This window comes from Phoxinus phoxinus (genome assembly GCF_949152265.1).
Source record: "Phoxinus phoxinus genome assembly, chromosome: 13".
Classification (NCBI taxonomy): domain Eukaryota; kingdom Metazoa; phylum Chordata; class Actinopteri; order Cypriniformes; family Leuciscidae; genus Phoxinus; species Phoxinus phoxinus.
Genome location: NC_136888.1, coordinates 7056326 through 7072906, shown reverse-complemented (window position 1 = coordinate 7072906; position 16581 = coordinate 7056326). Strand labels below are relative to the sequence as shown.

Below are 16581 nucleotides of genomic sequence, written 5' to 3'. Positions count from 1 at the left end.
TAATACTACCCCTAAAAAACACATTTGGTTTTTCTTTTTTAATCAATGCAGAATGTGTAACTTAAAAATCAACAGATTAGTGCTCTGTTTGAGGACAAGAAATTAAAACCAATGCAATATGATGAATGTCCAAAAGATGGCAGCGATAGACTGTTTTTAAATGGAGTTGGATAAATATTTTTAGCTTTTAAACTGTGTGTGTGTGTGTGTGTGTGTGTGTGTGTGTGTGTGTGTGTGTGTGTGTGTGTGTGTGTGTGTGTGTGTGTGTGTGTGTGTGTGTGTGTGTGTGTGTGTGTGTGTGTGTGTGTGTGTGTGTGTGTGTGATTATATACACACACACACACACACACAGTTTAAAAGCAAAAAATATTTATCCACACACACGCAGACACACACAGTTTTTAGATGTCCTCAAACTCTTTCTTAAACAAATTACAATTTACATTTGTGAATATTAAATTTGGCAAGAAAAAGTATAAATTAATTACAAATTTAAAATGAGAAGGGTCTAATATCAGAGAGTATGTTTGGTTTATACAGAAGTTTGAATATAGATTGGCCTGCCTAAGTTACCTTTTAACAACGTTTGAAAAGTAAATCCAAAATACTTTTACAATTCACACATTTCACACAGTCCCAAAACACATGATTGTCTCTTCAAAATAATAACAAAATAAGGACATGGGGTAGAACTATTATTACATTTAGCAAGTTTATAGTTAACTGGGTAACAACTGTGAACAATGTTAATAGAGAATTCAACAATAATTTGGATTTCTTCACCACTAATACTAACCGTTTGATGACGCATTAGAGATACTGAAAGCTGATTGGCCTTGATGGTTATGTATACGGAAATGGGCAAATTTAATTCATAAGATGAAGTCCGATTTATTCTCCCTTTTTCCACAGATTTTTAATAATAATACTGCTATGAAAGAATCTCATATTAAAGAAATGTAAACATTAAATTTGTAACTATTTAATAAATCAGATTTGACATGTGCTCACGTGCTCTGCTCTGCTCATATGTGTGTGCGTGTGAGCATATGAGTGATTCGAATTTGTAGTTGCTATAGCGACGGTTGTTATGAATTCTGCATGTATATTTACACTTAAAACGATCCCAGTCTGTCTGTTGTTGGTTGAGAGACGAGGCGAACTTTCAGACTTTTGCAGAGAATTTTCTGAGCAAATCTTGCGAATTTGAAGCTGATTTCTGAGAGGAGACTTTTATTCTAGAAGGACATCGGAGGATATATCCTTTATATAGATATATTTTTTAAATAATATTTTTTAATTTTTGCGTCATTTAATTTCTGAGAATACTTTTCATTTGATTGTTGTTTTCTTATTTTAGAAGGAGTTATTTAATTGTTTATTTTTAGGGGAGTATTTCTGAGGTGATTTATATTTTATTGTATTGTATTTTGTGTTGTATTTTGTATTGTTTTTATTGCAGTTTGGAGGAGGATGTCCATGGCTCACATTATGGGTGAAAGAGGAGGTGAGTGCTTCAGTTTTTCATTTAGGTTTATCCATGGTATGATGTTGTACAATGACTGACTACATTAATGTGAAGAACCCATTTGATCACATTTATTTGATTCCTTGCATGTGAAATAAACTTTTGTATTGAACTGAAGTAAAATGTTGTACTGACATTGATTATTATTATTAAAGCATTACTAACTATGTGATGTGTGAAACATTCCATCCTTAGGCCGCTCCAGATCCAGGAGAGCCGCTTTCTCTCAGACGGCTGGTCAGGAGGTTTGGGGACCCGGTTATGATGACCGTGATCAGGATCCGACCCAGACACAGAGCCAGGATCTTCCTGGATATTTAACATCTCTGTCTTCTGAGTTTTCTGTGTCCACAGGTCAGGCTCACGGGACGAGGGCGAAGCAGAGGCCAGATGATGGACGCCAGGATCACGGGACGAGGGCGAAGCAGAGGCCAGATGATGGACGTCCGTCCACTTCATATGAACACTCTCGCAGAGGTCAGAATAGGTTTTTAATAAAGAAGTAATGGCTAAGTTTCTATTTCTATTTTCAATGGCTGATTTGCCATTCTACTAATACTAATACTCTAATGAGAGTTAGTAGACATGTAGGTGCAATGTTACTTATAGACAACCGAATGTGTTAAAAGGAAATAAAGTGAAACCAAAGTAACAATTGATGTGACCACTGACATTGATTATTAATATTATAAAAAATAAAACAAAAACAGCTTTTGATGTCTGAAATGTTCCATCCTCAGGTCGTTCCAGATCCTGGAGAACGGCTTCCACAGACTCTTCTCCGGGCATCACGTCATCCTCAGCTTGGTCCCTCTCTGAGGTCCACGTGGAGAGGAGGTGTAGAGAGTCGTTGAGTCTGAGCAGCCGAGGCTCGTACAGCGTCGAGTGGAGGTGGAGTGGCGATGGATCGGAGAGCTCAAACCAACAGGGTTTGTCCGGGTCCGTCAGCCTCGAAGGGTTTCTGTGTCCTCCACTGCCGGGTCAAGTTCCTGTCGAGTCAACAGAGACTTCAACTGGCCGAACTGCTCAGGGTGCCGTGGAGGATTCTCCAGTGAACAAGAGCTCAACAGGTGACACTGAAATAAAGCTGGGCAGTGTAAAGTCTACAGATAGAGATTTTGCTATTTCATGCATAACTGACTCAAGGTTTTAACATGTTAATGTCCGGTCACATTTACTGTTGCTCAGCAAAATTTCGCTGAAATATTCTTTCTGATTTCTTTGTGAAAAGAAAACACTTTATTTTGATGGTCCCTTTTGAAAAATTATGTTGACTTTACGTAACTTTGCAACTACATGTCAACTTATTCTAACTCTAACCTTACCAGTCTACTAATACTCTACTAATACTCTACTAATACTCTACTAATACTCTACTAATACTCTAATGAGAGTTAGTAGACATGTAGGTGCAGCGTTACTTATAGACAACAACAACAAAGGGACCATCAAAATAAAGTGAAATCTATTTTTTTAGGAATATTTCAATTGAACGTTTAACTAAAATTTTCAAAACATTCCGAGAACATTCAAAAGTAACGTTCCCATAATGCAAAATTATAAAATATAATGTTCCTTTAACCAAGAAAATCATTTAGAATTGTGTGGATAGCGTGAAACATTCCCATTACTTTAGATTTGTATCATTACAGAATTTAACAGTAAAATGTAAGTTATGTCATTATATCATTGCTTAATTCGACGTCAGAGATGTGTCTAATAGTTGTTTTCAATTGTTTTTTCTTCATTTCAGAAAAAGCTCCAGAACGTAGGAAGAGGAAAATACCTGGTTGTCTCCGCAGGTTCTGGAAGGCTATCAAGTGTGTTTTCTGCTGCTGTTCCTGTAGTGCTGTGAATGTTGTGGAGCCTTTCGTTCCTCCAGCAGATCCTGATCCTGAACCATCATCCCCTGCTCCAGATCACTCCGGCGTCGAGCCAAATAATGGTAAATCATTATCTCTCCAACATTATTTTAAACAGTATTATCTTGTTTTCCACTCAAAATAAGGCTTGCTTTTAGAGAATATTAATATTATTTCTCCCATTATAATATTATTTTCTCAACCAGGACGTTTGATTTTTTAAATAAAACAATGGATCTAGCAAGCTAATAATTGTCTCATATTTTTCTGTTTGTTTTTCAGAGTCCTTTGAGTCTCTCTATAACGTGGACAAGATGATTGGATCCGGAGGATTTGGCAGGGTGTTCCTGGGAACACGCAAATTTGATGGCAAAAAGGTAAATCTTACTGAATTGTACAAACATTTTGCTCTTGCAAAACACATTTAAAACAATTAACAGATAGTTTAATACTTAGAAGGTCAGGCGCTTGAATACTGTCACTGTTATTGAAACTTTTTTTTTTTTTTTACAGGTTGCCATCAAGCGGATGCGCAAGATTGACAACGATCGTTATCTTAATATTGTAAGTTGGACAAAACCTGAATGTGTATTGAGTTGTTTAAGTGCAGATTACTGTAGTCAATACACCCGTAGGAAGCATTAGGTGTAAATGTGATCAATATAAGCCTAGAGGCACCAAATAACTTTGAGCTGGAAAGGCTCTTTTGAACGCATCTAAAAATATGAAAGAAAAGTACATTTCAAAATGATATGTTTTCTTCAGATTTTTACCCAGCTAACCTTCTGTCTACTACTTCTCTCTAGCCTGGACATCCCGAACCTCTCGTTACAGAAGTGGCGCTGCTGATGATGATGAGGCGAGAACCCATAAGCCCCTTCGTCATACAACTGTACGAGTGGTTTGAACATCCTAGAGAATTCACTCTGGTTATGGAGTATCCTGAACCCTGCGAGAGCTTGCTGGACTTCATGACTCGTAATCAACAAGTGTATGAACCAACAGCACGGTCCATCATGAGACAGGCTGTGCTGGCAGTGCAACACTGCATCCATCGTGGTGTTTTCCATAATGACACTCATCCGCAGAATTTCCTGTTGAAGAAAGACTCGGTAGACCTCAAGCTGATAGACTTTGGCTGCGGTCAGCTATTTAGCAGCGATGGCTACGACAGCAAAATATACATTGGTGAGCATTCTGGGAGTGTGGAAACCTGAATGTAGTGACTTACTAATTATTTGCTTTAAAAAAAAAAAGCTCAACAATGTGCAAATGTCTTTCTCTCAGGAATACAGGATCACATCCCACCTGAAGTCTTGACAGAACCTCGATTCCACGCCGTCCCAGCAAATGTCTGGTCTCTAGGAGTGTTGCTGTACAAGATGGTGACCGCATGTCGTCCTTTTCACAATAGAAGAGAAATCACACAAGCCAAAGTTACATTTCATAACTCCAACTTATCCAAAGGTGAGTGAATAATATTGATTACATTGATAAACACACACATAAAGCAAAGGCTTTGTACAGAAACAGTTAAAGGTGAAGTATGTAAGATTTTTTATATATAGCTCAGCGTATAGCGAGAGTTTGGGGCGAGAGCCACGGGAAAAGAAATGCAGCTTTAGTTACAGAAGTGAAAGCCAAAATTCACTGCATTCATACCTTCAAAGATTAAACAGGTCATGAACACGTCAAAGTGAACAGAGCATTGTGATGCAGAAAGGCACATTTTCATAAAGGCAAATGCAACACAGCTAAAAGTATTCCTAATATGTATTTTAAATATGCTTTATTTTGTCATTTATTCCACTCGCTGCCACTAGTGTCGCAGAAACTACATACTTCACTTTTACTTTTTAAAGATAAGGAACATTTTACAGTACATTAATCATGTTTTAGACGCTGTTTTCATAGATGCCAGGTCACATGGTCATGACTAACCAGCTCTCTCCTTGTTAAAATGTGTACAGAGTGCAGGGATCTGATTAGCCAGTGCCTATCCAGGGATCCAGCTAAACGCCCGACGTTAGAGCAGATGTTACAACATAGATGGATTAGTAGAGATCTACAGTAGATTGAAGAAGTTCAGGAGATTCACTCGATCAGTTTCAGGTGTGAGGAAGTGTAACAGAGTAGGATTATATCTTTTGTCTTCAATTCTGGATTATTTGTAGTGAGATTTTCAAATTTGTGTTCATTGTAATGTTATTGTTATAGTCAAGACAAGTTACCTTCATTTATATAGGCTTTATACTATATAGATTGTTTTACAGCGGCTTCATGTAGTAAACAGGAAAATAACAGAATCAGGGATGCAAACAGAATTCAATTCTGTTCTAGCTCTAAAAAATCATTCATGAGTTGACTTGTTCATATAATCTTTGTGTTGGATAGGAAATAACATACTTGCTGAGAGCTTGAGCTCGAGACTTGACCCGAAGCCTGAAGTCCAACACCAACCTGGCAGAAACTCAGAGCCTGTCCACGTCTGAGCGAGAACATGAGAGACTGCAAGACTGGAAAGAAGTCATCAAGTCATCACAGGCACATTTGCTTTGTTTCAAAAGTCAAGACAAGCTATCTTTATTTATATAGCAACGTATTTATGACCAATCTGTATATATGACCGATCTGTATATGGGTCAAAGACAAGACTTCACCATTTTGTGTCCGCATCAAATTAAATTAACAAAAGTAATTTTAGATACATAAAAACCCTGTTAAATACAAGTAAAGTGTCTACCTTAAAGGTGACATATTATGCCCCTTTTCACAAGATGTAATATAAATTTATGGTGTCCCCAGAATGTGTCTGAAATTTCAGCTCAAAATACCCCCGGATCATTTATTATAGTTTGTCAAATTTGCCCCATTTGGGTGTGAGTAAAAACGTGGCGTTATTTTGTGTGTGTCCCTTTAAATGCAAATGAGCTTCTGTTCCGCCTCCTTTCAGAAGAGGGCCGATCCTTTACACGAGCTTCAGACACTATACATACAGTCGGCATCTAGTCATAGTTGGGGGCGTGGTCTGGCGTGGCGAGGGTGGAGTCGGCGGGGGGGAAACACTGCGAACATCGTGTGTATTTGAATGACAAAAATCTCGTATTGCGAGTCATTGACGCCTGCCGACCGACAACTGTACATTACAAAATTAACTGCCATAGGTTATGATTGCCCTTATTTAATTAAAACTGGGTCAATGACTCAACCAAATGGCCGGAGGTGTCGTTTCCAGACATATTTTGCATTATTAGCCTATAACTCAATCAACTTTCGTATATGTTGCATACTATAACTTCATAAAACCTTGTCATTTGTACGTATATGCTTCACTTCAAACTATTAATCCTTTTGTAAAACGGTGATCAGTAGTACGAAGTTGCCGAGGGACTGTGCTGACAGTTATCCCTAACTCACCGACTGCAGTCTGTATTGAGTGTAGACCTCGAACTACTCCCTAGGCTCACGGCTCGCGTCATTACGTAGCGATTGGCCTCCTTTCCGGTTCTGTGTGTTTATTAGGAAGGATGTAGAACTTCAATTCATAATTTGTTTGTTTTTTGGCGGTACAGAAAACGACACAGCAACTCTTCGGCATGATTGTCCCGTGTATTTCAATTAGAGCCAAGGCAATGTTTTCCCCCACGTGCTAAATTCACATCACGTGACGGGGCGTTCCCAGACCAACCGTCTGTATGTATAACAAAACGTGAATAATCTCATCCAAAATCTCAGAAATAACAGTAGCGAGTGCAGCCTTACAGAGAGACTCAGGAAGAGATTCAACTTTTAGACTGAACCTGGATGTTTCTGAATTGGTTAGTGGAGACATTTAGATATTGTGGAGTTACATTGATTCCTCTGTTTCTGGGGGATTTCTGTTAAAAATAAAATTAATCCACTGCTCTCTTGTCTCATCTGAGGCTGGGACTCTATAGTGTTCAGTGCTCGTCTGTCCGACAGAACAGTTTACATGCTTTGCTCGAACTTTTGCCATTGTGTCAGAACTGGTTACACTGTTGTTGCTTGTGAAAACGGCTGGTGTGTGTAAACGTGCAGATTAAGAGCCGGTAATATTATAATAAGATCCTCTTCCTACGTCAGAAGGGGAGCGAAATCTGATCTGGCTTATTTTTGACATGCTTACAGAGAAAGGCTTAACAAACAAAGTTTTTATGTTTTCTGGGTTGGTAGATGCACCGGGGACTCGATTATATGTGAAAATAAAATGTCAAAATATGGGGGTAATAATGTTCCAAAGTGTAAAGTTGTCATTCAGCGTAATGGTCTGGAGTTTGATTTTGCCATTACATCTTTAAATAAACATAAAATACCAAGATAAACAAAAAAAAATGTCTTGGCATGTTCACATAAGTGTTGGCTGTGTTATGTTAAAAGTATCATGTCTTATTATTTTTAAGTATTAAAAAAAAAAAATTGTCCAGAAAATGCAGTTTGTCAGAGGTCATTCGGTGAAACAGGATCAAGAAGCCGTTCTGAAATCATATAAAAAGCAGATAGTCATTCGACAGTCTGTGACATCATCAAGTGGCACCCTGAGATCATGTGGTGCCGCAGAAAAGTGGGTTTATTCTTAAATATTTGATAATTACACCTTTTCATGGTGTGCGTTACAAAAACGCATATCATTCAGTGAAATCCCACAAAACACTTATATTATTAGATTTTTTGACAAATAAGCAGATGTTGTGAATAATTGTGATTAATTTTGCTGGTCAAGCTCATTGTTTAATATAGTGGCCAGTTGATGGCTGTCAATATAAGCTGAAGTCGAAGTTTTGTCATTCACTGTATAAATAACAATTTTTAGCATCTCATTTATATTACAGATGAATGCTTAGCACTGACATATATGTTAAACTTAATATTTTTTATATCGTTTGTGTTTTTTTTTTATGTATTTTGTTTAATGTGTTTATATTTTGGACGCTGCATTGTTTCTTTGTATGCTTTCTTTTTATTTGCCCGATGTCTTATTGTACAGCACTTGTAGTGCACATCTGTTGCTTTTAAATAAATGTTGACTTGACTTTGACTTTAATTTGTGTTATTGATTTATTTTAGATGCTCACGAACAGAGAGAGTTGAAAGGCACTGTAAAAAGTAAATGCAGACCCAGTTCTCTTAAAGCCCATTCACACCAAGAAAAATAACTTTAATGGTTAACTTTATTAGCGTCAGAACCCAATGAACGATAAGCTGTTCATTCTAAGCATGTACTGCAGTTTTTGTTCGTCTGCCACTTTAAATGCTGGCGCTCTTTAAAGCGGAATAATCTGATTGTCTGTCAATGTATTTATCGTTCATTAGCTGGAAAAAAAAGACTTTATCTTTACCTTACTGGTAAGTAATTCAGCCCCTGTTATACTCAATACAGTTTCATGTGACAGTCTTTATCTCTATTAAGTGGACAAATGGGGAAACATTCTTTTTTTTTTATTTGTTCAACATCTACATATCAGAAATAAATAAACACCACAACAATAATAACAATAACACAGGTAACAAGGTAAACAGAATATAATTATTAACATAACATTAATTATTAAGTAATTTAGCATAAAATATAGCAAAATAGGTAGGCTACCAATAAGTTATTATTTACAGGATTCTTATTAAAAGATTTATACATGTACACATTGAGCAATATACAATATGCGCACAATATATACAAGGAGATGAGGTAATGTAATGCAAATATGCATGGGGATGTAGTGACCGATGTAGGTGTAGTAAGGTATGTAAGGTATGAACCCTTGACTGCTGGAGGCCCCACAGAGCATCATGGATGGTCCCTGTGGCTGTGCAGGAACCACTACCAGGACAGGTGCTGCTGACGCTCTGGGTGGGATGTACGTGGCCACAGGGGGTTTAGGTTGAACGGGACGGTTCACAAGCTCTTCAACATCTATCCTGCAAAAATAAATCATACATGCGATGATGAGAATAATTCATGAGAAATAATGTGTATGACTATCAATTCACACGGTTTGTTGTGTTTAAGTTTAAACCATTCAGCTGATAAATGCAGATATTCACATATTGTAATAAAGTAGTAAAGTCACATACTTTAAGTGACAGCACTCTTTGGTGGGGTTTCACCTTACTGGTACGCATTACTGTTGCCCTGTAGTTAGCCTTCTTCTCTTCCCGTGCCATGAATGTAGAGATGGACTTGGCATTCAGATTGGGCAGAGGAATGGAGAGACCGTTGAGGATGAGATCGTCTCTGACTCGGTCTACAATCCTTTTATACTGGCCCTTGATTGCATTGGTGATTTTAGTGGAGGAGGTGAGACGACTGGATGGTGGCCGGTTTTTCAGCATCTTAATAATGAGGCACAACAGACGACTATCCTCAGTCACCTGGGCTGCCTGAGGGTACCTCATCCAGGAAAACTTTGTCTTCTGTGCTGCTCTGGTCTCAGGAGCATATTATGAACAGCAGCTATGCTAATTATTTCCCATCTGCCTTTTTTGTTGTTATAACTCAAATAGAGTTTGTCAGCTCCAGTTATGTATCCAGCCTCTCATGGAGACTTCAGATGACCCAACGCCTGTGAAGAGACGACCCAACGCCGGCGATATGTTATGCCCTAAATTTATGATTAACTAACTGTATTGTTGGATGTACATTTTTGAAATGCATTTTCTGTAAAGCTGCTTTTCACAATGTGTATTGTGAAAAGCGCTATACAAATAAATTTTAATTGAATTGAATTGAATCAGGTGTGTCAGCTCCCAAGCATCTGCCAAACAGGGTGTAACCCCACCTAGACTCATACCTTTTTACAAAGTTGGCTGCAGACCTGTCATGCTCATGCAGAGCACCAACTGCAGTGCCAATCTTCAGCCTTGGGTCAGCTGGCACTGGGTGACGGTCACTGTTGTCTGCCCGTTCTAAAAGGAGCAGGGCCACGGCTTCCACTTCCTCCAGCCCAGGAAGAGGCAGATGGCTCTGGGTCATTAGCACATCCTGCAGAACAGGACTGTCCTCCTCCTCCTCCTGTTCTGATTGAGTGAGGATGACATGTTTGTCACTGACAGTGTCCATAGGATCCTCCTCTGACTCTACACCCACGTCCACACCCTCATCTGCCAGCTTGTCCTCACTTTGTTCAGCCATCTCCTCTTCTTCACGGCTCTTCCTCAACTGCAAATATGTAATGTACTAATTTCCAGTGTGTCTAGGCAGTTACAACAACTAACAGTAGACTAATTAACACAACATGGCAATGCTACAGTTCATTTGTTTCATATTATGTCAAATAAAAATGAAACTATCATACATACTTGTCATGGATAGAATATGCATTTATTTATAGGTATTTGACCGCTTAGTATGCATGTATATTGTTATAATGCATGATTGTGTACCTTGCTGGGCATAGTAATCCCTTGCAGTGAAGCTGGTTGACTGGCACATGGCGTACTCTACTCTAAGGAGCTCCTCCTCGTCTGGGTCCTTGTATACAGCAGGGTAGGGCATTGGAGCGGCAAAGTTGGGCTCGAGGACATGCTCTTTACCGAAGAGCCCCTCAGCCTGCTGATTCAGGCGGTGAATCTGCCGCGGGTCCATACTGCCTGCCATGGCCACCAGCAACCCGGAGTGATTAATGCGACTGTTCCACTGCACAGCAAATGCAATCAGATACACCTGAAAGACATGACCATTCATGCATTATTGTACATCAGAAACTAATTTTGATTACAAAGTGGGCATCACCCAGCAGCATGACATACAATTTGTCTTTTGTCCGCAATAGGCTATTTTGTGTGTGTGCATCTCATACACCCAGTTGATGCTATGTGAACAGCATAGAGCTCACACACACACACGTTTGTCTGAAACGCAAAGGAGGAGGTGTTGCTGTAATTTATAGTAATATTTTCAAATCTAGTTTTAAATATAATTCTTTTGAAGTGTTGGTGCTTAATTTAAAAATATATAGTGTAAACGATAAATCACGTTTGAAAATTCTGCTGGCTACTGTATACAGGCCACCAGGGCACCATACAGACTTTATCAAAGAATTTGCGGACTTTCTATCAGAATTAGTATTGGCTGCAGATAAAGTACTAATTGTTGGTGATTTTAATATACACATAGATAATGAAAAAGATGGATTGGGATTGGCATTTAAAGACATTGTAAACTCAATTGGAGTTAGACAACACGTGTCAGGACCGACTCATTGCCGTAATCATACTCTAGATCTAATACTATCACATGGAATAGATGTTGATGCTGTTGAAATACTGCAGCAGAGCGATGACATCTCAGATCATTATCAAGTCTCATGTAAATTACATTTAGCCAAGGCTGCAAAGCCGACTCTGTGTTATAAATATGTTAGACCGATCACTTCTGCCACTAAAGATCAATAATCTTCCTAATCAGTTTTATCATCTCAGCATCCCGGATAGCTTAGAAGAACTAGAGGTATTTCGGATTTCATGGAAGGAGAGCTCGATTGCTTACAGAGAGGCTTTAAAAGCTGCTAGATCTGCTTATTTTTCAACCCTATTAGAAGAAAATAAACATAATCCTAGGTATTTATTTGAAACAGTGGCTAAACTAACGAAAAAGAAAGCTTCAAGCCCAGAATTTTCCAAGCAACACAGTTGTTCTTCACTTATAAGATCGATAATATCAGGGACAACATTATAACTATGCAACCGTCTAATACAGTATCGCATCAGGAAGTGCATTGTAGTCTCCCTGAGGGAAAATTTGATTCATTCATTGCTATAGGAGAGGAAGAATTTTGCAAACTCGTCAAATCATCTAAATCGACAACTTTTATGTTAGACCCTATACCGACTAAGCTACTGAAAGAGATGTTTCCAGATGTCATAGATCCTCTTCTTAATATCATTAATTCATCTTTGTCTCTTTAGGATAGGTACCAAAAACCTTTAAGCTAGCTATGATTAAACCGCTTGTTAAAAAAACGCAACTTGATCCTACAAAATGAGTCAATTACAGGCCGATCTCTAATCTGCCTTTTCTGTCAAAGATATTAGAAAAAGCAGTATCCTCACAACTGTGTTCCTTTCTAGAAAGAAATGATATCTGCGAGGATTTTCAGTCCGGATTTAGACCGTACCATAGTACCGAGACAGCTCTTGTTAGAGTCACAAATGATTTGCTCTTATCATCCGATCGTGGTTGTATCTCTCTATTAGTATTACTTGATCTTAGTGCTGCATTTGACACCATTGACCACAACACCCTTTTAAATAGACTCGAACATTATGTTGGCATTAGTGGAATTGCACTAGCATGGTTTAAATCATACTTATCTGACCGTTATCAGTTTGTAGCAGTAAATGAAGAGATGTCTTATCAATCACAAGTTCAGTATGGCGTACCACAAGGCTCAGTACTAGGACCGCTGCTGTTCACTCTGTACATGCTACCATTAGGAGATATCATTAGGAAACATGGAATTAGCTTTCACTGTTATGCCGACGATACTCAGCTGTATATTTCTTCAAAACCTAACGAAACCTACCAATTCACAAAATTAACGGAATGCATAGCTGATATAAAAAATTGGATGACTAGTAATTTCCTATTACTAAATCCTGAAAAAACAGAGATTCTAATCATTGGACAAACAACTTCCACACGTAATAACCTAGAGTACTGTCTAACACTTGATGGCTGCTCTCTTAAGTCTTCGTCGTCGGTTAGGAACCTGGGTGTGCTCTTTGATACCTATCTTTCATTTGAAAGTCATGTGTCTAGTATCTGTAAAACCGCATTTTTCCATCTTAAAAATATATCTAAATTACGCCATATGCTCTCATTGACAAATGCGGAACATTTAGTTCATGCGTTCATGACCTCAAGGCTAGATTATTGTAATGCTCTACTGGGTGGTTGCCCTGCACGCTTAACAAACAAACTACAGCTAGTTCAAAACGCAGCAGCTCGAGTTCTTACCAGAACCAGGAAGTATGACTATATTAGCCCCGTTCTGTCAACACTGCATTCGCTGCCTATTAAACATTGTATAAATTTTAAAATATTGCTGATTACTTACAAAGCACTAAATGGTTTAGCTCCGCAGTACTTGAGGGAGCTCTTAACGCATTATAGTCCTTCACGTCTATTGCGATCTCAAAATTCCGGCCAGTTAATAATACCTAGAATATCAAAATCGACTGCCGGCGGTGGATCCTTTTCCTATTTAGCTCCAAAACTTTGGAACAGTCTTCCTAACATTGTCCGGGAAGCAGACACACTCTGTCAGTTCAAAGCTAGATTAAAGACACATCTCTTTGACCTAGCATTCACATAATACATTATAGACTTTTATAACTCAATGTTAGGCTGCATAGATTAGGTCAGCCGGAACTGGGAACACTTCCCTTAAATCCTGATGTACTCGTTACATCATAAGAAGAATCGCATCTACGCTTATTTTAGTGTCTTAAATGCCGGATCCAGGCCGTATCCAGATCTGACGAACGACCTTCGCCTGGACCCGATGACAACGCAGTGCTGAAGTGCCAACTAGCCTCTCCCTATGGAGGATCCCTTTACTAGCCTACTCTACAGATAAAGCATTGTGGAAAATTTGCGTATCTACCCCTGATAAAATAAAATAAAATTCTGTATCAAATTTATAGGCAGGACAAGTAGTTTGTTTAGGCTTGGTTTGTAGGGAATTACAAACATGCGCACATATATTCAAACGCACATAACTATAGAATTAATTCTTGATGCGCACGTGAGCGCCATCAGCGTTTCTCACAGGTTCGCGTTTAAAGTCTGTGTAGAGAGAACGTGTCGTCTTAGCGGCCCCTAATTTAATAACAAATGATCCTTTCGACGGAAGTGAATCAATCAAAACAAACTTTAGCTGGAAAATAACATTATTCAAGAACTGCTATAAAGCCAAAACAATCTGTTACCTTAAATTATACGTTTATCTCTGTAAAGCAGCTTTGAAACAATCTACATTGTTAAAAGCGCTATATACATTTCAATTTCAATTTATGAATGGATAGCCCCTTGAGATGCAACATCTCATTTTCAAGGGGGTCCATATACACATAAACAATACAACAGAAAATAAAACAAAACAAAAAACAACAACAATGTAGTTACTATAGGTTAGTAACTACACTTTAGTTACCTACACCTTTACCCCAAACCAAAGACACATTATAGCTCAGAAATGTTATGGCTATCTCAATAAGTAAATCACATTTACCTCATTACACAATTGGAACCCATGATATAAGAAATTCAATGTAAAGAGGTGTCACATAAGACCACCAGAGATCAAATCCACAGGAGGTAAATCAATTAGACAGTTACATAAAACAAAAACAATTACAAGCAATACTATTAGTCCAACATCCGTAACATTCACACACATTGTTAAGATATTGAAATATAGATAACCTAAATCTGCGAAAAGATAAAATGGATCTCAAAGAAAGAGGGAGATTATTCCAATCCCTAGTAGCTTTATAATGAAAAGTTTTACGTCCAGCGGCTGAAAAGATTCCTGGTACAGTAAAGACGAGATATTGCATGACTCTAAGTGGGTACATAGGACTACGAGGAACCAAGAGTTCTTTCAGATTTGGAGGACAGTCAAAGTAGGCACATTTGAAAATAAAAAGGAACCAATGGAAGTCTCTTCTTGAATTAAGCTGAAGCCAATTTAGTGATGTACATTACGCAATGATGAGTTTTAAAAGGACACCTCAGGACAAATCTACATAGAGAGTTAAAAACAACATTAAGTGGCTTAAGAGCAGTGTCACTAGTGTTCATGTAGATGATATCAGCATAGTTAATAATGGGCAATATCAACTGAGAAATTAACCTTTTCCTAAATTCTAATGTGAAACAATTAACAGATCTATAGAGTGTCCTGAGACAGCCATATATTCTTTTTGTGATATACTCAATGTGAGGTTTAAAGGTAAGCTCACAATCAATCTACAAACCAAGGTATTTAAATTTTTCCAATTTCACCATGGAGGACCCATCCTCAAAAAACAGTTGCAAGTTAAGAGCACATGGTCGTCTGTGGCTCGTCCCAAACAACATACAACAGGATTTTTCCATATTCAACACTAAGTTGTTACTGAAGCCATTTTTGAGTCGTAATAAAATCAGCTTGTAACCTGTTCTGGATCCAGTGAATATCAGAGTCAGTCGTATAAATTATGGTATCATCAGCAAAGATGCATCTTGCCGATGTGCGATAAATCATTAATGAAAATCGAAAACAAAAGAGGTCCTGGAGTGGAACCTTGAGGAACCCCCTTATCAACCAATACATAATCAGACAGTGAACCTTTAAAAGCAACACATTGCCGTCTATTATGAAGATAAGAATGAAACCATAAAAGAGCACTTTGATTCACACCTATCGCATAAAGCTTGTCTAGAAGGATATAATAGGGGATTATCACGCTGATACGTACTACTTCCGCATTCAGTGATCTTTGTGCCCTGCCACTTCCGGTGAATCACTCATCACTCTGGCGAACCCATGATGGACGACCCTAAGTTTATTTATACTGCATCCCCACCTCTGCATTATATATTTATACAAACATACGTGCTACCTTGTTTTATTTTAAAGTTTGGCCCTTCATCCCGGCGAACCGCTTTAATCCACTTCTTCCTTAGACTCAGTTCAGTCGGGAATCCATGGAAACTTAAATAAGGTTGGCGTTGTTTGTTTGATTGACAAAGTGGAACAGAGCAGTGACATCTAGCCTTCGTTTCAGCCATTGTTGAACTGCGCCGGAAGTGGACGTGCACAAAGTTGAAAAATCCCGCCCATGAAACCCGGAAGCGTGATAATCCCCTATGGTCCACCGTATCAAAGGCTTTGGAAAGGTCAATAAAAATAGCACCAGTTAGCTGTCCCTTATCACATAAATGAAGATGACTTGACTTGACATGTGTCTATTAAAAATAGGTATATTGTGCCATCTAGTGTTTTATACTATGTATAAATGTGGTTGGATAAATATTTCTTCACTGGTAAACAATGTTTTAAACATTTCCATGTATTATACACACTGCATTTCCATGTATATTTAAATATAATCAAAGTCTACTTTCTGTCACAGTTAGGATTTTATTTTACTTTTTGTTTAAAATGTTCTCTGTCTCCCGCTGTCTGT

At 38.2% G+C, this 16581-nt stretch overlaps 2 protein-coding genes across 3 annotated transcripts; one reads left to right on the top strand and one right to left on the bottom strand.

Moving 5' to 3' along the window:
- The first annotated feature begins 1269 nt into the window (after nt 1-1269).
- LOC307009032 (uncharacterized protein) lies at nt 1270-8013 on the top strand. 2 transcript variants are annotated; one of them, XM_079632412.1, is made up of 10 exons: nt 1270-1507; nt 1724-2005; nt 2269-2598; nt 3282-3473; nt 3673-3767; nt 3904-3954; nt 4197-4578; nt 4678-4857; nt 5361-5502; nt 5785-5904. In XM_079632412.1, exons 1-9 carry the CDS (start codon nt 1474-1476, stop codon nt 5462-5464), a joined length of 1650 nt encoding a protein of 549 aa, XP_079488538.1. In that variant the 5' UTR covers nt 1270-1473; the 3' UTR covers nt 5465-5502; nt 5785-5904. The 2 variants fall into 2 exon arrangements, with proteins under 2 accessions (XP_079488538.1, XP_079488539.1); XM_079632413.1 differs by lacking the exon at nt 5361-5502 and having other exon boundaries at nt 5785-8013.
- A 2104-nt stretch (nt 8014-10117) lies between these two features.
- On the bottom strand, nt 10118-10907 carry LOC307009506 (uncharacterized protein; the record flags this gene model as incomplete). The annotated part of the gene is made up of 2 exons (XM_079633298.1): nt 10789-10907; nt 10118-10564 (listed from the first exon to the last, which is right to left on the bottom strand). Exons 1-2 carry the CDS (start codon nt 10798-10800, stop codon nt 10118-10120), a joined length of 459 nt encoding a protein of 152 aa, XP_079489424.1. The 5' UTR covers nt 10801-10907.
- Nucleotides 10908-16581: the final 5674 nt, after the last annotated feature.